This window comes from Kryptolebias marmoratus, linkage group LG5 (assembly GCF_001649575.2).
Source record: "Kryptolebias marmoratus isolate JLee-2015 linkage group LG5, ASM164957v2, whole genome shotgun sequence".
Lineage (NCBI taxonomy): Eukaryota > Metazoa > Chordata > Actinopteri > Cyprinodontiformes > Rivulidae > Kryptolebias > Kryptolebias marmoratus.
Window position 1 is genome coordinate 9,395,761 of NC_051434.1, and position 27,908 is coordinate 9,423,668.

The 27,908-nt window shown below is 43.5% G+C and overlaps 3 protein-coding genes and 1 non-coding gene across 6 annotated transcripts; all 4 read right to left on the bottom strand.

Annotated features, from left to right (window-relative positions):
• Positions 1-3,049: 3,049 nt before the first annotated feature.
• LOC108241327 (polyadenylate-binding protein 1A) lies at positions 3,050-10,269 on the bottom strand. 2 transcript variants are annotated; one of them, XM_017425391.3, is made up of 14 exons: positions 9,496-10,269; positions 7,127-7,320; positions 6,182-6,297; positions 5,894-6,024; positions 5,713-5,807; positions 5,484-5,621; positions 5,103-5,198; positions 4,648-5,014; positions 4,444-4,554; positions 4,213-4,349; positions 4,046-4,130; positions 3,831-3,961; positions 3,566-3,656; positions 3,050-3,436 (listed from the first exon to the last, which is right to left on the bottom strand). In XM_017425391.3, the coding sequence occupies exons 1-13, from the start codon at positions 9,686-9,688 to the stop codon at positions 3,573-3,575; spliced, it is 1,878 nt and encodes a 625-aa protein (XP_017280880.1). In that variant the 5' UTR covers positions 9,689-10,269; the 3' UTR covers positions 3,050-3,436; positions 3,566-3,572. The 2 variants fall into 2 exon arrangements, with proteins under 2 accessions (XP_017280880.1, XP_017280870.1); XM_017425381.3 differs by having other exon boundaries at positions 5,885-6,024; positions 9,496-9,688.
• LOC112450857 lies at positions 5,285-5,421 on the bottom strand. Its single transcript, XR_003039587.1, has one exon. It is a non-coding gene; the product is annotated as a small nucleolar RNA SNORA5 (small nucleolar RNA).
• A 1,801-nt stretch (positions 10,270-12,070) lies between the features above and the next one.
• Positions 12,071-20,475, bottom strand: LOC108241206 (14-3-3 protein beta/alpha-B). Of its 2 annotated transcripts, none has more exons than XM_017425215.3 (6): positions 20,324-20,475; positions 17,994-18,298; positions 16,923-17,046; positions 15,977-16,140; positions 13,603-13,698; positions 12,071-13,503 (listed from the first exon to the last, which is right to left on the bottom strand). In XM_017425215.3, the coding sequence occupies exons 2-6, from the start codon at positions 18,282-18,284 to the stop codon at positions 13,429-13,431; spliced, it is 750 nt and encodes a 249-aa protein (XP_017280704.1). In that variant the 5' UTR covers positions 18,285-18,298; positions 20,324-20,475; the 3' UTR covers positions 12,071-13,428. The 2 variants fall into 2 exon arrangements, with proteins under 2 accessions (XP_017280704.1, XP_024863406.1); XM_025007638.1 differs by lacking the exon at positions 20,324-20,475 and adding an exon at positions 20,167-20,317.
• A 3,053-nt stretch (positions 20,476-23,528) lies between these two features.
• Positions 23,529-26,561, bottom strand: znf706 (zinc finger protein 706). The gene is made up of 3 exons (XM_017425593.3): positions 26,434-26,561; positions 24,269-24,442; positions 23,529-24,181 (listed from the first exon to the last, which is right to left on the bottom strand). Exons 2-3 carry the CDS (start codon positions 24,401-24,403, stop codon positions 24,086-24,088), a joined length of 231 nt encoding a protein of 76 aa, XP_017281082.1. The 5' UTR covers positions 24,404-24,442; positions 26,434-26,561; the 3' UTR covers positions 23,529-24,085.
• Between the last annotated feature and the right edge of the window lie 1,347 nt (positions 26,562-27,908).

The window sequence follows — 27,908 nt, forward strand, 5'->3', positions numbered from 1 at the left end:
CATCAAATGTCCCAAACTGTTTAAAGACAAAGTAATCTTAGTGTATTTAAATGTTTGACTTTGAAGAAAGTCATAAAACAGGAAAAGTTTAGTCTGATTTCACACCAGACAGGGTGAAAATAATGTATGTTTTTTTTTATATAGATGTATGTATGTAAACTTCTGGTTTTGACTGTACACACACACACATATATATTTATAAACAATATTTTACGGCTTTACTTCCTATTTAAACGGAGTCTAATAAATAAGGTTTTCTGTTTGGACATTTCCAGGAGGTGAAATGACGTCGCTCGAAGAAATCTCCTCCAATCTTGTTAAACTTTGTTCAGTGTCAGCGCGACAACAAATCACAAAATAAAACAAGATATTCTGTCACTTATCAGCTATCAGACCCGCAGCACGACCCAGATGTCTCCCCGCCGGCGCCCTCGTCGGCGATAAGGCGTCCGAGTTAATCTGCGTGATAAGATGGCCGCTGCTGGACTCGAGGTTTAGGCAGTGTTCGGGTCAGCACTGTGATTACCCCGCCCAGCAGGAACGTTCAGATGATCTGATCTGTTTGTTTGTTTTTTGTTTTGTTTTTTTCAAATCTGGTCCAATCGGACTCGAGCGAGGACTATAAGAGAGCCGGGGAGTCCTGCCTCCCAGCATCGTCTGGTCCGGATCTCCCAGCAGAACCATCAGGTGAGCCTCATCTCCTCCTGGAGTCACTTTGACTTTTAATTAGGCAGCGTCTCCCACGGTGAGGAAAGATTTTAACCTGTTTTTATTATAGAAATGCTCCGTAATGCTGGACCTGAGGTGAATTTGACTCAAAAAAAGATGTAAAATAGATGAACTTCTAGAGGAAAAACCATTAAAAAATTCAATTAGAGTACATATAACACGAGCAGGATGGTTATGTGTTTAGTTTGGGGTTCATACTTTTGTGTTTTAATGAAAAACTTTAAATCACTTAAACATGTAAGAATCAGCAGCTTCAAATGGACAAATCTGTCTCATTTAAACATGAAGAAAATCTTTTTTTGTGTGTTAAATGGTTCAGAGATTTACCAGGAGTTCCACTTATTAGAAATGATAAAAGTTAACATCTGCATTTAATGATCACAAAACAGGAAGTCAGACAGTTTTAGAGAAATAACTCCAGAAAGAAACTAGGAGAGTAGGATGAAGAGGTTTGTTTTTCTCAAGGACTGTTTAAGAGTAAATTGTGGGGGGGTTTTTTGTTTTGTTTTTTATCTTTTTAGGTCTCGTCCAATCAGCAACCATGAAACTCATCTTCATCGCAGCTGTTGTCGTGCTTACCGTGGCTCACGGTGCGTTCAGAATCAGGAATGTTCGTAAATTACATAAGAGGGGAAAGTGACCTGACACCACTTTATGTGTTTCCTTTAAAGCTACAGGACACTTCATACCGAACGAACAGGACAAGCTGATCAATCTGAACCAGTACTTTAACAACATGAAGGCCCGAGTGAATCAGGACATGTCGGAGAGGATTAAGAACCACAACCTGCCGGCTCAGGCTCGGTGCGTAACCGCCTCGCTTCACCGTCCATCACTTCACAAAGATAATACAAATAAATGGCAGCTTTACCTCAAATAGTTGTTAAAGTTGACCTCAGCAGCCTTAGAGTGCGGAGGACGGAGGACAGGGCAGACGTCTTCGTCCAGGCTACGCTAACAAGGCTCCATTTAATCTGGATTTATTATTTTGGATACATAAAACCCGTTTTCAGAAACAACATACAGCGTTCTTTCGCATCAAGTATGGTGTTTTTGAAAAGGAGTCGTTTTAGAAGAAAATGGGGCCTCGGTTAACTGTTAGCCTAGCCTGGATGAAGACGTCTGCCCTTTTCGCCATCTTTACTCTACGGCTGATGAGGCGCTGACTTTCTGACAGATAATCGCTTCAAAAATGACCAGATTATCCAGAGGACAAGACGAGAGTACCTGTGTGTGAATGAGAGGGAGGCAGGTGAGGCGACAGGGAGGTCAGAGGTCACAGAGGTGCAGGACTTCAGGAAGGTCAGAGGTCACAGAGGTGCAGGACTTCAGGTACTTCGGATCGACAGGGGAGGGTGGTGAAGAGGAGTCCAGGCAGGATGGAGAGAAGGTTCAGGAGTGATCTGTGACAAAAGGATGGCAGCAAACAGACAGCAGTAAGAGCAGCTGTGTTGGACGGTTAGGAGACAAAAAGACAGGAGACGAAACAGGAAGTGGCAGAGCTGAAGATGTTGAGGTTCTCCTTGGGGGGGACGAGGATGGACAGGATCAGGAAGGAGGTCATCAGAGGTACAGCAAGAGTTAGAGAGGACAGACTGAGACGGTTTGGACACGTGCAGAGGAGGGACAGAAGGATGCTGTCAGGAAAGAGACAGGGAGACATGTGGATGCAGTTAGAGAGGACATGGAGGTAGTTGGAGTGAGGACAGAGGGCAGATAGCTGGAGGACGACCCCTGAGAAGGAGAACAGCTGAGAGACACAGGTTTAGTATTTCACACTCATGTAACGTCTGAAATATGAAACACTGTACGACCTGAAGATGCCTCCAGGCGAGGACAGGGTGAGGGACACGAACCAAAAACAGGTGCAGCGTTTTTAATCTGTACACATCCCTGTTCTCCACAGGTCCATCCTGGAGCGCCAGCAAGGCGAGCTGAAGGTCCCAGAGCAGGTGAAGGAGCTTTTCAGCGAGGCCGAGAAAAACTTCCACAACGTGATGGACGGCATCCGGGAAAAGGTCGGGGACTTCTGGCAGAAAGTGGCTGAGCAGGCCGGCGCCACCCACAAATAGAGCAGCCGGCGATCAAATCCATCCCGCCACAGGAAGTCAGCGTTCCTGCTCATGTTTAGGAGCTGATCTCAGCTCAGGGAAGCTGGACCGACGGGTTTCTGTGCTCGCTAATATCACTATTTAGCTACAATACAAACAGAAATACGACTTTGGTGCCATTTTGTGAAAAAAATAAAATAAAACGATGTTTTATTGTTCTTCAATAAAAATATAAAAAAAAGTCTAATAACGTGATTCTTTGTTTTTGTAACATTTATTCAAGCAAGTAAAGGTTAAGGAAACAATAACAGGCCTCAGGAGCTCAAACATTCAAACATTTTAAAAGGGATAAAATAGCAGAAAGGAATGCTTTAATTCTATTTAGTCACAGACTTCTCCTCTAAAACTCCTCAAACTGATTGTTTTTAATTTAATGCAATTTTTTTCCTCTTTTTTTGTGTTTTCTCTTTAACTCAAACCAGACCGGCTGTTTTCTGTTCATTTCAAGCCTGGTTGGAAACTTATTCCGACTGTTTTCTCTTTTTTTAATTATTATTTGACTTCTTTTTACTTTGTTTTGTGTTTTTTTTCTCTTTTAAGTTTTTTTTTCCAAGCCATTTTTCTAGCGTCGAAGCTTATCTCAAGGTTCCCCATTCCTGTGGGGAAAAAAACAAAACAAAAACAAAGAAGAACATTACAAATCAGGGGTGTTAAGACTCTTCTAGACTTTATACAGATATCTACGCTGCTATTATTCAAACAAAAGCCCCCGTCTGAAGTCGTACCTTGGGTTCAGACACTTGGGACACTGGTCACAGTTTTCTGGACAGCCTCTTTGGCCTGATGGGCCTGCAGGACAGCCACCGCCTCGTCCACCTGGACAGTTGTCTTCATTAATATCAACATCAAGCGCTTCGTTTCCTCTCATATCTGAACCTCACTAACACTCCGTACACAGCTCATATGTGTGCTCCTTTTTAAAGGAGAAAACACGGTGCACCCGTCAGAGAATTATTCAAGGAAAGCGGTCAGTTAAGAAACTTTAGTGACCTTTGAGCGGAGGGACTCCGGGGACTCCAGCATGTGGAGCAGCTCCGAGTTGTCAATCTCCAGCAGCATGCCGGTGATCTTGCCTGCCAGGCTGGGATGCATGTTCTGGATCAGCGGAAACAGACGCTCGCCTGCGAGACGGATAGAGAGGGTTTCAAACGGGACGCCTCGGACGGCCGCGCAAGTCGTGAAATCACAGCCAGAGGGATTCCTACCCAGCATCTGCTTCTGTTCCTGCGCTGGAGCAGCGGCCAGCATGGAGGCGGTCAGAGGCTCCTGTCCCTGAACGTGGACTGCAGGCTGAGGAGGGGGGACAATAAGCTGAAGACACAACGATGAAGGAAGCAGCGGTTCAGGCACAAGAGAAAATAAGTGTTCCTACCTGCTGTAGGGAGATTTGTGGCTGGGCGCTGATGTGCTGCTGGGAGTTACGGACTCCTGCTGCGTACTTGTACTGAGGTACTCCGCGCACCGGAGCGCCGGCCGTGGCGGCCGCTCGGGGAGCCACAGTCTGAGTGGCTGCAAGGAGAGCCGAGGGAAGAAAACATCAAAATGAACACAACCCCAGACAGCTCTTCAGATTGGTACTTGCCGTGCGTTTCAGAAAACTGACCGAGACGCTGGGTGGACATCATGCGGGGGACCTGGGAGGCGGGACGCATGTTACTGAAGGTCTGAGGACGAGGTGCTGAGGGACGCATGGAGCCCGTCATGTTCTGAAAGTCTGGGACACGAAAACGGGACACTTTAATGCACTTATCCCCCCCCGAAGGAAAAGGTTGCACTTTTTACAGCAGCGTCCCAAAGAAACGCTTACGTTGGGGCCGGACGCCTTGCGTAGTCCAGCGTGGGCTCGGGCGCAGCTGAGCCATCTGGCCCGCGGCTGGGTAGTAAGCGGCCCGGTTCTGAGCCTGAGGTATCGCTGCCATGAAGTAGCCAGAGGGCGGGGCGGGCTGGTACGGATTGATGACGGGGTTTGGCACCGCGCGCACGCTGGCCATGCGCTGCATGTACTGGTTGGTCAGGTGGGCTTGGCGCTCCTCCTTTCTCTGGGCCAGGGCCACGTAGAGCGGCTTGGTGGCCACGATGCGCCCGTTCATTTCTGTGACCGCCTTCGTGGCCTCCTCTGGGGACGAGAAGCAGACAAAACCAAAGCCTTTGCTGCGCCCACCTTCCATCATCACCTAGAAAAAAAAACAAAAAACAATCAGTTAACAGCCATCCTTACCTTCTTTCCTCTTCATTACAAAGAACTCAAAATGGACGCCTCACCTTGGCGCTGGTTATGGTACCAAACGGAGCAAACTCCTTCCTCAGGCGCTCATCATCGATCCCATCATCGAGGTTCTTCACATACAAGTTGACGCCCTTCAAACAAACAGACTACATGACGCTTGAGCTCGTTTTAAAACGGCCAAAACCAACAAAAACAAAAAGATTCAGGTCTTGAATATTTCTGTCTGTAGCATATTTTTATCCCCAGAGTTCACAGGTCAGAACAATGAGGCCCATGAACTACAGAATCACTGTTGCAGCCATTTTGGCCAGTGCACCCTACTGAGGAGGGAGCACCGAATTTGACGAAGCTGCAGTTTTTAAATCAACTCAAAAATAAAAAGGTAACATTTTTTAATAGATGGTGTTTGGGCTGACCTGGTACCGAGTCATGCGGTCCTGTTTCATTTGTTCGAACTTGCGCTTCAGCTCCGTCTGTCGCTCCACCTTCTTCTGGGCGCGGCCAACGTAGACGAGCTTGCCATTCATCTCCTTCCCGTTCATTTCGTCCACTGCCTGAAAAAATAAAAAGAGAATTTTAAACAACTACAAGAATTACGAATCACACAAACACTAAACTTTTTTTATTTTTAAACTCGAGTCTTACTTTTTGGGCGTCCTCGTGTCTTTCAAAGCTGACAAAGCCGAAGCCTCTGGACTTCCCGTTCTCGTCCATCATGACCCGAATGCTCAGGGCGTTTCCTAAAAAACAGCCGGCACATCGTTACAGCGGCGCGTTGCGAGTCGGGAGCGGCCGGCGTACGGACGCCCCGACTTACCGTACTTACTGAAAAGTTCTCTCAGCTTCTCGTCGTCCATGTCGTCGCCAAAGTTTTTGATGTAGACGTTTGTGAACTCCTTGGCCCGGGCGCCCAGCTCAGCCTCGCGCTCTTTGCGAGATTTAAAGCGACCCACAAACCTATAAAAAAAACAACCAAACAATAAGTTCAGAAACCACAGAAATCCTAATAACATTTAAGTGCTTCTCTGAATGAACCAAGTCACTGTTTCATAAAAGTAAAGTCCTCGTCAGTACGAACATGATCAGATTAGAAGCAGTGAAAACTTCCACCTACACTTTTCTGTCATTGAGCAGCATGCCATTCATTTTTTCAATGGCTCGTTCAGCAGCTTCCTGAGTCTCAAAATGCACAAAGCCGTAGCCTTTCGAGCCATTCTCGTCACAAACCACCTGAGAGAGAGAAGACATGCGGTTTGAAGGCACACACACTCATTAACTGTTTGCTGGATGACACCTGGCTCGTCTGTTACTCGACTCCTCTCTGGTTAAATAAAACCAGATTGTAGATTCTGTGCCGTGAGACTTAGCTAAAGCGAGCCTGGACAGCAAACGACTGCAGGAGAAGCCGTCGGAGGCAAACGGCAGATAATCACAACGGGCAATTTTCTACCAAAGCAGTTCCAGTTCTGGTTTGGCACCGGAGCCCGACAGAAAACGAGCTCTTTGTTGGAGCCGAATAAAGAACTGCTTACATCAGGGTCTGGGCACGAGTTTAAAAAAAAAAAAAAAAAAAAAGAAAAAGAGCTAATGTAGGTTCTGGTTTGCAAAATTCAAGAGAGATAAAACCTAAAACGTTCTCTCGGTTGTTTTCAACTTTTCTGCTGTTAAATAACTCGAGGTTATCAGCCACAGCGTTGGATGAAGTAAAACAGAGCTGCATTCACAATCACCAACCGTTTAAACCTGAGTTTATTAAAAACATTTGAAGCTTTATTCAGAAACACAAAAACACAACGAGCTGCCATTTATGAGTCCTCACCGAAACGCTGTGTTCATTCTACGAGTGGCGTTCTACAGAGCGTTCACAAACACTTCCTGGTGTTTAAATCGTGTTTACAAACTAACCCGGTGACTTTAAGGTTTGGGTTTGTAAAGAAAGTCTGATAATTTCTGATCTGTCACTGTAACACGTCACATCTGCACAGAAACTCAGAAGCTCCACGCCGTCTCCTCCCCTGCGGTGGGGCAGGAGGCGTCACGGGTGGAGACGGGACCTCACCTTGCAGGACAAGATGTTGCCGAAAGCAGAGAAGGTGTCATAAAGCGCCTTGTTGTCGATGGACTTGTCGAGGTTCTTGATGAAGATGTTTCCCACGCCGCTCTTCCTCAGCGACGGATCACGCTGCGACCACATGATGCGTACGGGCCGCCCTTTGATCACGTCGAAGTTCATGGTGTCCAGGGCCCGCTCGGCTGAGAGGACAAACACGGGGGGGGGGGGGGGTTATTTCACACGTTCAAGACCTCAGACGGGACTCTGAGCGAGCGCCGATGCTGAGATGACAACGGCACAGGTTCACGAGAAGCTTTGGCATCTTCTCATCTTCTAGAATAAACAAAAAGAAGCTAAACTAAACTTTGTTGCCACCGAAGCTGCTGCTGAGGCATCTATTCCGCATGGAAAAGGTCTTGTTTTCTTGTTAAAGTGGACCACAAAACGAGCTGCTGCAGCCGCCTCACAGGCAGAGGTCAAATATAATCAAATTAGGAATAACAACAGATAATAGTCACTCAGTTCCAATATATTCGTTACCCAATCAGACGTTTCAAAATGTTCAGTAAAGGCCTTCACATGGTACCATTTGCTGAATTTTGCAAATGGCTGATCAGGACTTTAACCCAAAACTGTTTTATTGTTTTTAAGGAACGAATGACTTCCAAACACCTTGTTTTTTTTTTCTAAAGAGCTGCAAGCCCCCATCTGTGGAAAGAGTTTTGATTTGTTGACAAATAAACTTCTCAATGTTTTCTGCTTTGTTTGTTTCAGATTTTTACAGTTTTAAACTGAATAAAGTACCTGTAGTTTTGATTAAATAACTGTAATTCTGAGCCAGAACAGTTTGTAGATATTATTGTTGCTTTGCTTTAGAGCGAACAGCGTTATATTCTGTATAGTTCAGGTCCACATAGTAAAATCTATTTATTAATGTAAATCCTAAATGATAACCTAATATTTGTCATTAAAATCTTAGACTCAAAATGTTGACCTGCTGCCTGATTTTAGATTTTTTTTTTTTTTTTTAAACCAAAACATTGTAGTTCTGACTTACAACAGGATGAAGAGTGCAGACTGCTTTATAATCTTCATCTTTTCTCTCCGTTTACTACGAGGCTTTGAAATGATTTGGTTCATTTTTGGAGTTTAATTAACCAGACAATTCAGGTCGACTTGTGATCAATGTTAAAGTCCAACAGAGCACAGTTTCTGATAGTTTTAGAGGTTCGGTTTGTATTTGTTTCTGTGCTTCAGACTGAGAGCAGCTCTGGTTTAGCTTTCAGATATCAGGAACCAACCTACAGTTTCTGTTCGCTTTTAAAACAAGGGTTAAAACTTTCCTTTTAGATAAATCCTATAGTTAGGGTTGGGTTTCCTGAGTTATCCTTTAGTTCTGCTGCTGGAGGCTCAGACTGCTGTCGTTACTCTCTCTGCTCTCTTTGTATTTGTAATTATTTATATCGTTAAAATGTGTTTTTCTGTCTTCCTTTTCCCAGAAACGACACCTGGACGAGCCAGTCTCCGTCTGTCTGTGTCTCTTTCCTGTCCTCTCAAACCTTCAACTGGTCGAAGCAGACGGACGCCCGTCCCGAGCCCGGTTCTGGTTCTGCTGAAGGTGTCTTTCTGTTTAAAAGAAGAGTCTTTCCTTTCTACTGTCGCCAACATGCTGCTCAGACTTGAATTGAACCGAACTGAATTGGCCCCCGTGTGAGTAGAAACCTCGGGAGCTTCTTTGTAAGCATCGATTACTGCAAAAAAAATATAAAAAATTAAATCGGCCCCAAAAGTAGCTGAAGGCCGGGGGCTCAAACCCTCCTTAACCGGCTTTTACCCAAATCCGTGTTTGGTCCGCTTTAAACGTTTCCTCGGACAGTTCGCTTCATTTGGGGAAGACACAAAATAAGACTAACTACTACTTTTTCCTACATGATGCATGCTTTGCTTGCACTACAACAGAGCATTAGCACACAAACTTTACCAGCTCGGTGTGGAAACACACCCGAGAGAGCGAAAGGGCAGAGGCAAGCCCAGTTCTTATCAATGCTATGCAGAAAATGTAAAGTAAAGAGGAGATATCTGCTCCCCGCAAGGCAAAGGGCTTTTTTTAAAGCACATTTTTTCTCCCCTATCTAATATAGATGAATGCCAGCTGATTAGCAATCAAAATAGGAGGGGGGTTGTGGGGGTGTTGTCTGAGCAGAGAGCCGATAAAGTCTCTTCAGTTGGCTGCAGTGGCTGAAGTGAGGACGGACATTTCTTAGCTACGCCCCTGCTCAGGAAGGATCCCCGGAAAAATCCCCCCTACATGGAGCTCAATTTAAATCTAACTTCACGTGTTCAGCTGGGAGGGGGGGTTTAAAGGAGGTACTCACCGTCCGCTGGCTGCTGGAAGTTGACATAGGCGTATCCGAGGGAACGGCGGGTGATCATGTCCCTGCAGACCCGGATCGACAGGATGGCTCCGGCCGGGCTGAATTTCTCGTACAGCATGGCCTCGGTGACGTCCGAGTGCAGGTCCCCGACGTACAGGGAGGCCATGGGGTAACTGGGGGCGCTGGGGTTCATCGTCTGTCAGCCGTGGGATGGGGACGGCGCTGGAGTTGGTCTTAACGGAAGAGAAGAAGGGGGAGGTGGGGTGGGGAGAAAAAGTTGCGGAAGGTTCAAACGGTCGCGTCGGTCCAGGGGAGGGGAGGGGAGGGGCGGGGGAAAAACACGACCGTTGGCTCGTCAGTTGGAAGTGTTTGGGGTTAAAACGTACGGGCTTTCGAGCATGACAACGTAAAAAAACAAACTGACATTCAAGTCGGTCTGAACGTTACTTTGGGCCTACTTCTTGTGAATTCAACTGACAAAAAGGAAAAATAAAATGAAACGGTCGCTCGTTCCCGTTTAGCTGTAGCCCTTTTCTCCCCGGTTTACGTTACCGTCCGGTCCGCGAGCGTTCTGGCTCCCGCTTCACTGACTTGTTGCGAAAAGAAAAACACACAAAAAAAACAACAAAATAAAAAGAAAAGAACGATTTTTTGGCTTTTTTAAAAAAATATTTTTAAATTTTTTTTGTATTTTTTTTTTTTTTTAGAACGTGTGCCGAGCGAGCTCAGAGCACACGCGCACTCACACAGCACTGACAGCCGGGGTTGAAGGGAAGGAAGTGGATGGGAGGCTGTTTACTTAAATACCGGTGATTACGTCACGGAAATCGCCCAATAGCGTTTCAGTATTTTTGCAACGTCACCAAAGGGGCGTTGCTAAACCACAACTGTGCGCATGATGATGAAATCATGTAAAACACATTGTTAGAGAGATGACTAATGACATCAAATCACAGTTAAGTCATGTTAAGGAAAAACGATTAGGGTTTTTTTCTGAATAGGATTTTTAAGGCAGCCTGTGAGCAATGTCCAATGTCAAGCTTCTCCAAATAATACTATTCCTGAGAACTGAACGAGTTAGTCATAGCAAAATGATTTACTCATGGCTGAGTCACCAAATGGGACTATATGGCTCATAAAAAAGGCTTTATATTCCAAATTAAGTTGCATAATGTACAACACAGATAGTTAGGAAATGTAGAGGTGAAAAAAGTATTTAAAACCAGATCAAAATTTAACACAATGGCTTAAATAAATAGAAAAAAATGGCATTTTCTGCAAAAGTGCAGTATGAATGCTGGGAGCTGAATGATCAGTTTGCTGAAGAAGCTGAAAGTGAGGAACTAAAAAGAAGGAGAAAAAAAGGCAAAAAAGCTAGCTGAAGGAATCAGAAGGTTAGCCAGAAGTAGCAGAAGGCTAGCTGAAAATATCAAAAGGCTAAGAAAACCAAAATCCCAGCTAAAAATAGAAAAAGACAAGCCAAAAGTTTGGTTACAAGGGGCTAGCTAGAAGCTAAAAGTAGCCAAAAGGCCAGCTGAAAGTCGCAAGAGGCTAGCTAAAAATATCAACACTGGCTACAAGCTAAAAGTAACAAAATGCAGAGTAAAATCAAAACACAGCTAAAAGCAAGCTAAAGGTTTCAGAAGGGTAGCTAAAAGTTAAAAGAAAAGCAAACAGCAGTAAAAAAAAAAGACAAAGATGGAGCATTTCCGGCACCAGTTTTCCGAATGTTTTTACAGGATTTAGAGATTTTGATGCATTTCTATGGGGAAAATAACCAAGTGAAATTTCTGAAAAGGGTAAAAGTTATAAATTTCAAGTTATATCATCCATCTCCTGACTGAGCTGAGCATTTTGATACAAGAGCGGCTAAAAATCACCCAAAGTCTGCAGAGAAATTAAAACAAAACTCAAAACAGGAGAACAGCTACAGAAGAACTAAATGTTCAGACAAAACAAACAAAAAGTGACAAACGCTAGAAAACCTGGACAAATACAAGAAATTGAAAAACTGATTGCAAAACACCTTCAAGGTGGAGAAATTGTCTTCTTTTTGTTTATGTTTGAAAAACAAACCAGAGGTTTCATTTCATAATTCTTCTCTTATTTTACAAAAGCATGAAATAATTCAGGGCACGAGTCGCTCAGCCCTGATTAATACTAAATGACGTATGGTGTAAAGGGTTTCATGTCTGCATTTTATCGGACAGAAGGTTTAAAATAAACAAACGACAAGTTCTTATTCGCTGATTTTCTTCCGAAATACACAGAACTCCTTCATTTACTGTAAATATGATGGGTGGGGTTTTGGTTCTTTATTTGGATTAAAGCGGAAATGTTCTGGTTGTTTTCTGCGCGGCATGTTTCCATCTTCAGCAGCAGCAGAGGGCAGCATTGTCAGTGAAAAGCAGGAATCTTGGGTTTTGTGTGTGTGCCCCACCCAGCTTCACCTTTCCAGGCCACAGGCGCTGTGAAGTTTTTGTTTCTTCAAAACAGACTAGAAGAAACTCGTGACGAGCAAATCACAGAATATTCAGACAGAATCAAACTGCAACAGAAAAGGAGTCGGCTACACTTAATTTGAACATTTTAATTCCACTTACATGAAAGCACAAAACCAAAAAATGCACTCAAAGTGTAACTTCTGAATCCCAACCTCTTTAAAAACCAAGATACCGTAATTAGAAGAAACTGGCACTAGTGACTACGAAATGGCTTTAACGAAGCTCTCTACCAAGTTACTTTAACGACCACTTTATATTCAGCATGGTTTTCAGTTTATCTTTTCATGACGCACTTTCAAAGAAAAAAGTAAAATAAAAAAGGATAAATGTTACTTTAAACCACCAGGTTAAGGTTAATCCTAAGCCAAAAACTGCCCGTTTATATTAAGTCTAACCCTCACACCGTACTACTGAGAACCGCACACATTCCAGGAGTCAAAAGGGAATAAAATACACAAAAAGAAACAATACAAAAAAATACCTGAATAGAAAAAGAGTAGAAAGCCACAGAATAGCAAATGGCAAAAGTATCCTCTGCACCGCTGAAGAGAGAAAATATCAAAAAGTTACAGTATCAAGCCGTTTGTTTGTTTAATTAAATCAAGTTCAGGTTATCTTAGGCTGCCTTTACCTTACAGGGTACGAAAAAATAAAAATAAAAAGCAGGAAATTATAGTTTAGACATCTCACCGAAGAATATAATCCTCTCAACAAAAAGTGTAAGTGGTCATTCACTCAAAAACTAAAAAAAAAACAAAAAAAAACACGTGGATGGAAAAAAGACGTGGAACCCACTGAACCGACATGCGTACCATCCAGGACAAGAAAACAAAAAACACCACCCGCTACACCGGACACCGGCAGGGCGGGACGGAGAGACGGAGCGCCGCTCGCTCCGAAGTGGCTCCGGGGGCGATCTGCGTCGCAGAGGTGGCGAAAACGTTCAAGTAAAAAAAACAAAAAAAAAACACCACACAAGTTCTCCTCGGAGGCAGTTAAGAGGTTGGTTTGTTTTCCTGCGACAGCAGCGGTTTGCTACACTGAATGATGTTGAACGTCGAGGGGGCGGAGCTAAAGGAGGGACCTCATCTGGACTAAAGCAAACAAACAACAACAAAAAGCAAACAAACAAACATCGGAGTGGGGGGTGGGGGTCACACAATGTTCAGAAGAAAAACAAATATATTCCATTCTTTTCTCTGTAGACATGCTCATACACACACGCACGCACACACACACACACAAACACTTCGATGCATCTGCACACACACACACTGTACTTTCCACACTGTGAGTGAAGTGTAAACTGTGCATGTATGTGCACACACAACCACGCACACAACTTAGGCTGGTGAGAGGTAAAAAATGTGTCGTCTTTTGTTGTTGTTTTTTTTTTTTTTAATGTTTCTCCCTTCTTTTCCCCCGAAGCTCAGTTTTTCTCCGCCGGCTGCTCCGGCTCTTCTCCTTCGCCCTCACCCTCGCCCTGCGCATCCGACATCCACAGCTGAGTTTAAAAAGACAAAAAGCACAAAGAGCCGTGGGGGTTAGTATATTTTTCTGGGAAGCAGAAGACGAGTGAAACGGAGGAAGTAGGGGCGCTCACCGTCAGGTTGTCGCGGAGCAGCTGCATGATCAGGGTGCTGTCTTTGTACGAGTCGCTGTTCAGGGAGTCCAGCATGCTGATGGCTTCGTCGAAGGCCTGGAGGGGACGGAGACAAGCAGAGCGTCCAACAGGGGCTTTCAGTCCTGACAGGAAATCTGTTCACCACCACTGACAACAAGACTTTTCATGGCGGAGATACGAACTCTGTGTCGTTTAAAAGGTGTGGTGCGTTCACGTGCAGCAGGAATTTACGCTTTACAGCACGTGTGTCAAACTCCAGGCCCTTCTTACAGCTGTATGCAAACCACAACCTCATATTTTATCAGAACCGGCCCACCAGTCTGTGGCCGATCAAAACTTTTATAGTTTTTTTTTCTTTCTTCAAAACCTGGAGCGAACTTCGGAACATCTCATCAAGATTCGCAGACTTTGAAGACGACGAAAAAAAGTCTTTTAGTAATCTTTGATTTTGATGCAACAACAAACAGAACGTGTCAGGTATCAGTCATGAGCTAAAAGGAGCAATAGAGAGTCAGATTTTGTCCCCCAATTTCAAATTAAAATGTTGACAGACAGAAAGGAATGAGAAACACCGACTTGTCTTAAATATTGATCAATAAGTTATGTTGTTCTAATGTATCTTGGAGAAAAAGTTAATTATGTTTCTATTTCAATATTTTGACACATTCTATCTGAAAAGAGGCTGTGGTGGTTTGGTGGTCAGCACGGCGGTCTTGTGATCCTGAGGCCGCAGGTTCGAGCCTTGCGACAGGAATACATCCGGTGTAAAACATTCGCCAAATCGTTCGTGTGAGTTCACTCGCTGTGGCGACAACTAAAGAAGGGAGCAGCCGAAAGAACTGAAGCCAGTTTATATGTTTTGGGTAAATATTGACTGAGATTGGCCCTCTGTCTAACTGAGTGTCACACCTGTGTTTTAAGGCTCCAGCATACTCCATAAGACATCGAGAAGTCGGTGTCACACACACCTTTCATCGTCCACGAGACACTGGGATCGGAACTTCCAGGAACCCCCCCAGCAGCGTTAAAACAAGTTCCTTCCCGCCAGCTTCTCAACTCTCCTGTCTTCGTACAAATTTTTGCTTCCCTTACAGAGACCAGACGTGTTTATTAAATCGACTGAGACAGTCACAGCCACGATGAGCCGCCTGTGTCTCTGCAGTCTTTTTAAGTTCACAGGTTTATAAGTTTTGCTGAAAGAGTCGTAAAGACGGCTGGATTTTCTAACAGCCTCCAGCTGCTTCTCAGCAGAGCAGGAGAAGCGAAATGACTCCATTAAAGCTCATAAACACGCCCACAACTGCTTCTGACCAATCACACGACACTTGGCGTAAACACTTGTGAGAAACAGTTGTGTCACGAAGCCTCTACGAGAAGAAAATGACGCCATTTTCGTCACACAACCACATGACTGAAAGCCGACTTCCTGGTTTCTCATGGAGGTCTTTAGAGTCATTTAGGGTCAGGGGTTTTCCTCCACATGTTCAGTGAAGAACATGAAATATCCTCTCAGTTACTGAAAGAATTGATTGGTTGTGAAATCATTACTGTAACGCTACAAGTCCACAACTGCGGGGATGATTTCTGGATCAGCTCGTCAGCTTTTAGGAACTGCATGGCTAAAAACACTCCTACTAAGATCAGTGTGTGAAAGTTGAAGTTTAAACACGTGATGTTGATTTTTAATCATGTTTGCAGGCAGAACTATCAGCAGGTAGGAGTAGGGTTTATGATCACACTGTACTAACAAACAGGTCTGAAGGTTATTACGCCATTATTATTATTTTAATTGACCAACACAGCCATTCATTACTAAAACCACCTTTTAAAACTGCAACGACACATAACTAAGCAGCAGCACTCCACAATCTTTAAAAACAACTTGTTTTTTTTCTTAAAAGACAGTGAGACGAACTTGAAACTGGACCCCTGAAAGTAAGCATGAGTCAGTGTCAAGGTACGCTGCAGCTCAGAAACCAACTGAAGTTTTCCATCATATCATTTCCTGTGGTTCGTCTGGTCAGAGACAGAGCAGGTGCCTCTCAGGTGACGCTCTGAGCCATCAGTCAGACAAACAAAGGAGGGGAAACCCCCCGTTTTCTTCTCAACGACAAAACATGAAGGTGGTGATTTCTCTAAGAGCACAAAACAGCCCATCGTGGCTGGATCTGGATCAGAATTTAACGGTTTAGAAACAAAAAAACCTGCACTGGTTGTAGCAATAGTTACATTTTGCATTAGTCTAATTTATGTAATACATGCTTGCAACCTTTTTGACCACCATAACACCAAACCTGTGGTACACCCCCCGTCATGGTTATTTACTCAGCTGTGTGTAAAGGAGGAGTCTTACCGATTTGGCCAGCTGGCAGGCTTTCTCGGGCGAGTTGACGATCTCGTAGTAGAAGACGGAGAAGTTCAGCGCCAGGCCCAGACGGATCGGATGTGTGGGCTGCATCTCCTTGATGCTGATATCCAGCGCCATCTGGTAGGCTTCTTGCGAGTTTTTGATGATGGCTTCGAAAAGGAGGAAAGACGAGTAATAAAGCAGGCATTGTGCAGAAAAACTCATATCTCATCGAGCAACATCTAAGAGTCGATGGTCGATGTTTACATCCATTCAGCGACGCAGAAACTAATTAGGACAAACGTGACATCAAACACATAATTGTGTCTTCTAAACTGAATTGTTTTACAGAAAGATTAAACGTCAAGCTCTGAACAGAGGACAAATGTGTTCGGATAAACCCCGTGAGAATGACGAGGCGTCCCAGATAATCCATACCCGAGTGGAAAACACCCGGTAATGATTTACAAGAGGAAAGAGCCAGATTATAGAGTTATGGATCAATGACTGAACCGGGCTTCCAGCCACCCGAAAAGGTTCCTTATGGACTTTCAATAGAAAGAACTGAATGTTTTGTGGTTTTTTATTTAGTCAAAATACAACGCTGAAGGAGATCTAATTAACCTGCAGCAATAAGTGATTTAGTTCATCTAAAATAAAGAATACAAAAAAGGGGGGCACTGTCGCTGCAGAAGCTCAAAAAAATGCCTCCTGACAACTAGCGCCAGCCAACACCCTGGCGCCACTCCTGTTGCCATGACAACGCAGCGGCAGCAGCCCGTGCCTGCGCCGCGGCTGGCAGTTGTAGGTCAAGGACGAAGAGGATGTCAGCACTCTGGCACTCAAACACCTGAAACGGGCCAAGAGTCTCCGTCTCCATGTCTTGTTTATTTTTTTAAAAAAATAAACAGGAAGCCAGTTTAAAACGCCGCAGACTCAGTGCTTTGCTTACCCTCCTTGTTCTCGCCAGTTGCCACCTCAGCCAGGTAGCGGTAGTAGTCCCCCTTCATCTTCAGGTAGAAGACTTTGCTGTCAGCAGGCGTCGCTTTGGGGATGAGATGCTTATCGAGCAGGTCCTGCAGGGCGAGAGGACGCAACTTTAAAACCTGAATCTCTGAGACCCAGACACACCGACGGCTGCCTCTGCTCGGACGGACATAGCCAGGGTGTTTATATCAGAGGGACGCTTGTTGAAAAGGAAAGGTCTTCAGTAAAATTAGCATTTTATTTTAAATGTTTTAGCACTTTTACATAGAGACATTCTGACAACCAGAGACTTTGTTCAAATTAATCACAGGGCTTCGATCTAAATTAGATAAATACACTTTTATATTTCCTTTTGTCTCCAATAAGGACGACTCAGTAGGTTTGGCTGAGACACTTTTAACATGTCAAACATGGCGGCTAAGTTTCTTTCTTTCTGCACAAACGTAAACCTTACTGACTCAGCACATCAAACTTCATGTCCAGCTCATTTAAAATACAAGCTGTTGGTTTTACTGATGTATTTGAAGTCATTTTGTTTTAATTTAAGGGACACAGAACTGGACAAAGATGGTCACTTCTTAATTAATTCATGTGTCATTAACGTCTAATACGTCTGAACATCAGTTCAGAGAGAGAAGCCTCTAAAATGAGACACAATAACGCTTCACCTAGTCTCATATGCATCAATAACACAAACCCAGTTAAGTTTTCCCATTTACGCATGTTATTTATTTATATTAAACTGATTTTTAAAGGTGAGACGTCACCGGTGAATCATTAGGCGCTTGTTTTAAGAGGTTGTGTAATTTGTCCTTTAACTTCTTCAGATGAAGGTTTAAATTCATCACCCCTCTTCGGGCTTTAATAAACTTTGACGTGGCACAAATTAGAAGTTCTGGGTGTCTTTTGTTTTTCTGACAGTCAGATTATACGCCATCAGGCTGCTGGGGTAACTTGCCACAGATATCTTATCTTGCAGAAAGCCGTCTACCAGCCGCAGCGCAAACATCTACTTCCTTCCACCCCCCCTTCTTACCAAAACCTCCTTGCAGATGTCGTTCAGCTCCTTCTCAATCTTTTCTCTGTACTCCTTGGCCAGGGCGGTCTTGGAGCTGTCCGTCTTCTGCTCGATGCTGGACACCACCCTCCACGAGGACCTCCTGGCCCCCACCACGTTCTTGTAGGCGACGGAGAGCAGGTTGCGCTCCTCGTTGTTGAGCTCCGAGCCTTCCTCTGTGACGGCCTTCATGGCGGCGGCCATGTCGTCGTAGCGCTCCGCCTGCTCTGCCAGCTTGGCCTTCTGAACCAGATCCGCCTTGTCTGCCATGGCTTCTGTGTGGGCTGAGGGAGGAAGGAAACAAGGAAGGAAGGAACAGCACAGGAAGCAGAGGTCAATGAGCGATTCAGTCATTTCGAATGACAGAGAGGACTGCAAGAAAACATGATCCTACTATCGATGAGCTTTAATTCTGTGGCTGAAAAGAAAAAACAACTTAATCGACTCCAAATAGATGTGAGGAACATCACAGGGTCAGCCGTTCATGCTGCTTAACGAATTAATGCTTCACTTTCTAATAACGGTTTGGAAAGTTTGATCACAGCAGCGTTTGCTAAAGTGTTTATTTAATGACATTTATCACCCTCGATTTATACTTGTGACTGTATCTATTCGGGATTAAAGTCATTAAAAATACAACAGGTGATAACGGCGCTCAGCAAAGTGTAGCTGCACAATAAATTTACACAACGACCCATTTAAGACGCTGGGACTGCAGATATAAATAAGCAGCTTCTGACAGTGCGCTGTTACCTATTCGACGTCTATTAAACCCAACAAAAACGATAATTTTAGTGATGGAAATCTTCACGCAGAATAAACAAAATGCAAACCACCTTCAGCTTTAACGCTCCCAGACGATATCTGATGCACCTGCCTGAAGAAGTAAATCCCGACTGATCATCTAAAAACTCATAAATCTTGTTTATGTGGTGGTCAGACTCGCAGAGGTTAATTGTGCCAAATTAAAATGTTTATCGTGGCAACAGCGGCAAGGAGCTGCTAATTACGACCCATTTCTGTTAACCTTTTTCCTCAGCAGTCAGAATATTTTGGGATAATCGTAGTTCGATTTGCTTTTTCAAGCAAAATCTACACATTAGCAGCTTAACCACATAAAGGGTTTGTTTTTTAAGACTTGAGCAGTTTTAAGCTTCATTTATCTCCAAGTGTGATAATTAATTTTGCCCCCCCCAAAACACTCAGTCCGGTTATAAGTCTGAATAAAACTAAAAAAGAACATGCCGTTTACTTCTGTAGAAAATATTTAGGTTTGTGTTCGTCGTGACACGACAAACACAGATTCACAACACGACAAACTGTATTTTAGGAATATATATAGAATTAAAGCAAGAAAATATATATAAAAAATATATATAAATAAAATATATATATTTTAAGAGTCAAGTAGATTTTGTGGCTCCGTTCAAGCTTTTTATGTCTTTTAAAGGCTGCAGACAAATAGTTGGATAAATACATATAGGTTTGGGATTAATCAATTAAAAGGTTAATTTTGACTCTAAATGTTGGACTAAACACTTAAATATTGCGTGATTAGTTATTAAGGACAACAAGTAGTCATTTACTCTCATTATTAGCTTTGTCTAATTCGGATTTTTTTTTTAACATTTTGAACATGCAGGCTCAAGTGAAAAGTCAGAAATGTCCTGTAGGATAATCTGAGTCACTCCAGGTTTGCAAAACACACACACACACACACACACCTGCGCCCTTCTGAGGAATGTCGCCCACCCAGTTTCTCGCTCTCACACACACACCTGCCCTCTGAGAACACACACCCTAAGATAAATCCGTCTTAGATGTTTTATCCTCAGTAATGAATGTAAGAATAGCTGACAAATATGAATAATATTAATAATAATAATAACGGGGCCGAGCTGACTTCAGCCCACAGTGAACGCCCTTTTCTCGCTTTCCGGAACAAAACGGAGCCGCTCGCTTTACTCGGTTTGGGTCACACACACGCATGAATAAAAATACCACCGGACTCACGCAACAGCGCCTATTTAACCACGATTAAAACAATAAAAAGATTAAGAAAAAGGAAAACACGGAAGCCCGGGCTCGCTTTCCCTGAATGGGAAGCGCCGAACAATGACTGAGCGACGCAGCATCAATGACTTCCACCTACCTCCTCCTCAACGGCTGGGGCTGTCGATGCGGAACCGAGAGGAGCGTTTTACACCACCACCACCCCAAAATAAACCCAACAACAACCGAGCTGCTGCTACCGCCGATAACCCGACAAAGATACACCGACTGGGAGAGGCAAATAAAGGCGCGGTAACCTGCGAGAGTCGTTGGTCGGTGTCGCTCCTCCTGATGGCGCCGGCCGCACAGCTGACGATCGCGCTCCCGCTCGTCCACGGGGTTTCCCTCCAATCAAAGACGGAGCAGCAGGGTCGCGCTGGGACGGGTGACGTCAGAGCCGAGTTGCTAGGCGACCAAACTTACGGGGCAAAAGGAAAAAAACCCTCCCTGAGCCATGTTAGGTATTATTTTTATAAACATCCTAACATTATTCTGTTGTTTCTAAACTGTTTTAACAAACGATAAACACTGTTATAGACAGACGGTAACTTAGAAATTAATAATGTAAGGCTACTAATTAATGTTTATTTTTGTTTTTGTAATTTTGTTTTTTATAACAAGTTGCTTTTTTTGTAAAAATACCGTGAGAATGCTGAGTGCCGAATGGCTTTGCCGAAATTTCCGAAAGAGGAAACTGAATTGTTGAAGCTAAACTAAAAGAAGCAGAACACTAGGTTAAAGCTCAAACGAAAAGCTAAAAAAGCTGCAAAAACTGCTAACTGAAGACTGAGAGTAGCAAAATACTAATTAAGAGTAGCAAAAGGCAAGTTAAAACCTAAAAATAGTAAAGGTCTAACCAGAAGTAGCAAAACAGCAGCTAAAAGTAGCAAAATAATAGCTAAAAGAAGTAGAAGGTCGGCTTAAAGCTAAAAATAGCAAAAGGCTTGCTAAAAGTAGTACAATTATGGCAAAAAACAAAAGAATATCTGGAAGCTTAAAGCAGTCAAGTCTAGCTAAAAATGAAAAGTAGCAAAACAACAGCTAAAAGCTAAAGTAGCAAAATGGTCGACAAAACATGTTCTAAAGCAGAGTTTGAAGGAAACAATATTTCTAAAGGAACTGTAGAGATCTCAGTGTTTTTCTGTTAGGAAAACATTTGTAAATAAAGTTTTGAAAAAGACAAAAACTACAAGAGTCAGCACCTGTCTGCTGAATGAGCTGAAACAGCACAAAGTACGCAAAAAAGGTTGGACTGCAAACCAAACCAGCCGTACGAATGTTGATAATTCTACCAGACTTTGACAAACAAGTCTTATGTACATGTATTTTGTACATTTAACGTAAGTTTAGAGTAAATTCAGTGACGCTTCTGTCCCCTCTGGTCTCACAGGAAGTCACATCCTGAAGGTTCGACCGATTGTCTGTTCATCTGCTTCTTCCAGTCATCAGTCATGTTTAGAAAACTACAACTTCAGGTCCTGGATCAGGCTTCCAAAGAGACATTTGCTCTTTTTTTACTGCAGGTTTGCCAAAGCAGGCAAAATGAAAGAAATAAAACAACCTTTTTTAGCATTAATCTGGTCCAAATGGAGATTGTGAAATTAGCCCACATGGACAAAATCATTATGTTTCCTTATTACACTTAAAAGCTCAGAGGTTTGAGGAAATAGGTGCTCCATAGCCCGGGAGAATTCCTCCTGATTGAAACTAAATCGCTCAATTAAATCCTTCTTTTTTTATTTTTTGCACAAGTGCTTCTTTTGTCCCCTTTCAGCCCTGCTGTTTGATTCCAGGCAGACCGGAAGGCCCGAGCTAATTGTTTTTATGTTTATTGTGAATGAAGACGCGCGGCGGGCCTCCATTCACAACTTCTGCAGCTGGGAAGGAAGGATGTGGGTTGTGCGTGCGTGCGTGGACTCTTGGGGGGGGAGCAGCGTGGGCTGTGACTCACCGAGCCGAGCCGCTCGGAGCCTTAAAGCGACAGGCAGGCAGGGCTCGCCGAAACAGCAGCTGGCGGCGAAGGGAAAGCTGGGGGCTTCTCGACGTAAAATGGTTAAACCTGTGTCAGAACCGAACGGCTGACCGGAATGACTCTGACTCATGAAAAACAATGGGTGTGTCTGTTTCAGGCTGAGCTGAGGGGACATCCTCTCTGACCGGGTTAGTGACCTTTTAACCTGCTTACAGCTGAGAGGAAGAAGGAACACTTACAAAGACTAAAGTATTCACTCACAAATGAACTTGAGTGATGTCCCATTCCTAATCCACGGGGTTTAATCTGATGTTGGCCCACTCTTTACAGCTCCAACTCTTCTGGGAAGTCTTTCCACAGGTTTAGGAATGTTTATGGGAAGTTTTGGACCGTTCTTCCAGAAGCTCATCTGTGAGGTCAGACACTGATGTTGGACAGAAGGCCTGGCTCTCAGTCTCTGCTCTAATTCATCCCAAACGTGTTCTGTATCAGGACTTTGTGCAGGCCGGTCAGGTTCTTCAACACCAAACTCACCCCTCCGTGTCTTTATGGACCTTGCTTTGTGCACCGGTGAACAGGAAGGGGCCGTCCCCAAACTGTTCCCACAAAGCTGGGAGCATGAAATTGACCCAAAATGTCTTGGTTTGCTGAAGCATTAAGAGTTCCTTTCCCTGGAACTAACTCCTGAAAAACAAGCCCACACCATAATCCTCCCTCCACCAAACTTTACACTCAGCATGAAGCAGTCAGACGAGAACTGTTCTCCTGGCAGCAGCCAAACCAAGACTCTTCCATCGGATTGCCAGACAGAGAACCCTGATTTGTCCCTCCAGAGGACATGTCTCCACTTCATCCGACTCTTTAACTCGGTGATGGAAGGCTTGGAGGCAGCTGTTGCCATGGAAACCCATTCCATGAAGCTCTCTGTTCCTGAGCTGATCTGAAGGTTGCATGAAGTCTGGAGGTCTGCAGCTGTTGACTCTGCAGAACGTTGGTGACCTCTGTTCTCTGTGAGCCTCAGCATCCTCTGAGCCCACTCTGTGGTTTTACATGGCCGAGTTGCTGTCGTTCCCAATCTCCTCCACTTTGTTATAACCCCACTAACAGCTGACTGAGAAATATTTAGTCACCACTGGACTTATTGCTCAGGTGGCATCTGATCACGGCACCACGCTGGAATTCACTGAGCTCCTAATAGCAACCCATTCTTTCACAGATGGTTGATTTTATACACCTGTGGCCGTGTAAGTGATTAGAACACCTCAATTCAAGGATTTGGTTGGGTCAGTGAATACTTTTGGCACCAAACAGGAACAGGAAGTCCTGTTTAAAGGAACATGTTGGAGGTAATTCAAGCGTCATGAGCTGGGAGAACAACCAAACCAAAGTCCACGTGGTGCTGGTGAAAGTGACGCTCCCATCAGACCAGACAGGGAGTGTTCTTCAAATCCCTTCCACCACAGAAATGTGTGACTCATCCTCCAAACACATCATGTACGACAAAGTAAAATTTATTAAAACAGTATTATAATACATTATCGGAGCATACATTCATTTTTCAAGCACACAAATCTTGCAGGCAGGCTCCAACAGATTTATATTTACTTACAATTTGTGCAGCAGATTGGCAGAGTTTCACATTTTTATATCCTAACGTCAAACTTTGATTAGCTGGATGATATTGCAGTAGAACGGGGCAGATTTGTTACAGTGTGCACAACTGAAGAGAAAGTGTTGGCCTCCTTTTGATTCACCCGCTCGAAGCTTCAGTGGAACAAACGAGGTCGCTTCTGGCGCCGCCCTAAACGCCTGGGCGCTCCGACCGCGTTTCGAGAGGATCATCGCTCCGCCGAAGCGAAGAGTTTGGGTTTTCGCGGGTCCACGCCGGCCCTGGCGTCCTGCACGTACCCGAGCATGGGCGCACACAGGTAGCAGTGGTGCGGGAGGAGGCGGTCAACGATGAAGACAACTTCTCCATGTGCAGAGTTTATTCGGGGTGGGGTTGGGGGTGTGGCCTTTGGAGGTTCTGGTGTCCGACTCGACTGATTTACGCCTCGACTCCCTCCAGCTCGGGGGGCAGCGGGGACTTGGGGTGCTTGCTCTCAAAGTGCTGCTTGAAGGTTTTCGGATCGGGCATCTGGGACTGTAAGAAGACGACCGGCAGATTTAAATAAAAGTTATTTATTCTGACTTTTAAAAACCGAGGGGAGGGTGGGGGAGTTAAACCCACCTTGCACACGGAGCAGGTGAACACCAGGGCCGCCTTGGCCGCCGTCTTCTGATCGTGACCCTTGGCCTTCTTCATCTCGGCCTGCTTCTTGGCGTTTTTCTGCTGGGACTGAATCTTCTGATGCCCACGCGCCATGCTGCTGGAGGAGCGCACTGCCCGTACACCGTTATCGCCCTTCAGAGGAGAGAAATCAGCAGCTTCAGCAGCGTTAAAGGGACTCATCTCAACAATATGAAGCAAGAAACACAATCTCCACAGTCTACTCAGTGATGTTCACAAGTAATGGCGGCCCGCCTGGAGGAAGCGTTTCGATGTGCTGGAACGGATTTCCGCTCAGACGGGTTTCGAAAAGCAAAACGGACCTAAGAACATGGCTGTAGCTCCCTCAGAAGATGGATTAAAACCAGCCTAATTCAGGCGGGTTCGGGCAGTGTTTTGTTTACATTGAGCGCAGACCTGCATTTCTAAATATACTAGAAAACGACTAGAGCTCTCTCTCTCTTAAACTGCACCATTCGATGGAGTTCGGGATAACTTCTTCATGTTTTTAGACCTTTAAACAGTCAGGACTCTGGGCCATAAAACTTTATCTGGGAAAACGTCTCATGGTGGTAAAGATAAAGCGATGAAGAGGCGTTCTAATCCGTTTAAATGCCCTGGAAATGACATCCCGCACTCTGCAGGCAGCATAAATAACAGCTTCTTCTCCTTACGTTCCAGCTCTTATAGGGTCTCTGCTTAAAAAAAAAAAAAAAAAAACACGGCTCAAAAAGCCAACGATGGAAAGAAGTTTATATGGCTTCCTTGAGAGTCTGGTTTAAATCAGTCCAGAGATCAGGGAGGGGAAGCAACGCGAGTTCCGACTGACTTTTCAGAAAAGGTGACACCAGAGGAACAAGTTGGGTCCTGTTCTCTGTCAGACATTTATATTCAGGAATCCACAGAGAAACAATCTGATAAGCTACTTTCTGCCGTTTGACACGTTTACCAGAAAAGCTGCCGTCACTCAGATGTCTCCTCGATAAAAGCTGAAACCGATGCAGGTTTAGCAGCCCGCGGGGCCACAATGCAAATACTTTCAGGTGTTTTAAAATCAGATTACGTTCACTTCCTCCTGCATCGTTTCCATTTAATGCCTCTTTAAAACAACCGTTCTGCCACTTGGAAGCGTGCGCTTTCTGCTCCATGAAATGCATTTCCCAGCTACAGCCGTGACCCACTCCTGCAAGACTTTCAACATGGAGGTATTAATATTTTCAAATTCTTCATCTCTAAAGCTTCAAAATGAGACGCAGTTTGTTGAAATTAGGCGACGAGCTGGTTCCCTTCACAAGAGCTGTTATTTGGCGAGAATGATCTCGCCGAGATATTTTAGGCGCTTTATTTAAAAAAAACAACTGAATAATTTGGCATCAATGTAGAGAAAACAAAAACAAGTAGGAGTTTTCCTTTACATGCCTCTTTCTTTAGCATTATTCCAATATATATTCTGGACATATTCAGCATTTAACCTCATGCTATAGGTGATTTACTAACCAACAATCTGGGATCCCTGCAGGTTTTAGCAGACCTGAATAAATTTTACCTGAGACAAACCAGTCCTCTTCAACAAAAGCAGCTCCTTCAAATAATCCTGTCTTGGTTGACTTAGCTTTAAACTATGCTAATTATTCATTAACTCCATTTAGGTCATTTAACAACTATTCATTCAGGTTCTTGAGCGCTTAGAAATGCTTAAACATACGTAACAGGATAATTTCAGTGGTATTTCTGGTCCAAATGAGTGACAGTAGTAGTTGCAGGTAATTAGCCTAGCCTAGCATTAGCAGACTGCTCGCTTATCTTATCCGACATTAAAACCGGGTTAAAGTACACCAGGGTTGTTTACACAGAACATTAAGCTTCTGGAAGGGCTTTCACGTAATGAAGTTTATAAATTATCCCAATATATGTTAGTCGAACCGAGCTGTTAGCAGTCCAGTCACAGCTTTTAGCTTCAACGTGGGAAATGCTAGCCTAGCCTAGCCTAGCTCTGTTGTTATCAAACCCGACCAGATATATGGGAGATTATTTTTAACTAGACCCGAACTAAGCCCGCGTCGGCCACTAAGATAACAAACAGTACATTACAGCCATTAACCGTGTATAATGATGGCACTCCTTACCTCTTTATTTTAAAAAAAAAGTAAAAGTACGTGTCGTTTAGGAGGCTCGGACGCGCAGAAATGTGACAGCTGCTGGTTTCTCACTGACAAGAGAACGTCACTGTTGCGTTCAAAGACTTACGGAGTCAGGAGAGGTGACACTCAGACATTTCAACAGGTGACGGTCGAACGATAAAAATCAATTAGGAATCGTCTGATTTTAATGTGATTTACGATTTCTCACATATCAACTGTGTGAACTATACAGAGGAAGGGAACATCTTAACGAGATTAGCAAAAAGTGGATAACTACTTTGTCCAATTATTTTGAAGAAACTGTGAACGCATCAGGGCTACATTTCGTGGAAACTGCCGCCCCCTGATGGTAAGATCCCGTTACTGCACCCTTTAGGAGTTTTATGTTTACACAAAACTAAAAAAACAGACCTCTACAAACAAAGTCCACTGCGATTATTAAAAATAAAAAATCCAACATGCAATAAATTTTATTTTAATATTTATATTATGTATTTCCATATGATTACTATATAAATATATAAAAAAAACAGCCTAAATGAACAGAATATATAACAAAATAATCATATATCATGGAGGGTATTAATTATTTAAGATATTTTTTAGCTGTTTTGATAAGATAAAAAAGAGCAAGGTGTTTCCAATCAAAAGAAGCAGCAAAATAACTTGTTGCATTTCGGTTTAGGTATGATTTATTGTTTTTAAATTATTACTTTTAGTACTTTTATTTACTTTCTCTCTTAGTATCAATACTGTTTTCAGTGACACTTTAAAAAGTAATTTTATTTACATTTTTTTGTATCATCTACATGGATTTTATTGACATTGTCCTAAGTCAACTCTTGTCTTTTTATTTCTTGAGCAGATCTGTTTGCAGATCTAAATTTTTCACCTGTTTTGGAAAAAAAAAGTTAACTACTTATGAATTTTATTTTGGTGAAAAAAGTGCTCTACAACAATCTTCAGTAAGCAGAAATACTAATATGATAATATACAGTCAGCAGTATCTTTATGTATTTCAGGATTGTCTGCCTGGACTACTGCATGTACATCAGGACTTTATGATTATTGTTTCTCTCCAACACTGGGTGGCAACCTTCTGTTGTTTACATATGTTTCATCTGTGTTTTTGTTTCATTTACACCACGTCTCTTTTACAACTGACACAGATCCTTATTTGTGTCATTTTGCTGGTTTTTATACCTTTAAACGACCTAAAACTTGATAACTCTTTAACTCTTGTCCTTTTTTTTTTGACTATTTATCTTTATTTGAAGCTTACTCACAGATTTCACACTAACAAACTTTAAACTTTCCAGTTTCTATCAGCTGTGTGTCTAAAACAAGATGAAAACTAAATGTTTTCCTCAGTTTTGTTAGATGGATGTTTAATGTTTGCTTCCTCAAACCTCCACTAGAGGGCGGCGATGAGGCAGGAGGATTTGATTATTAACAGTAGT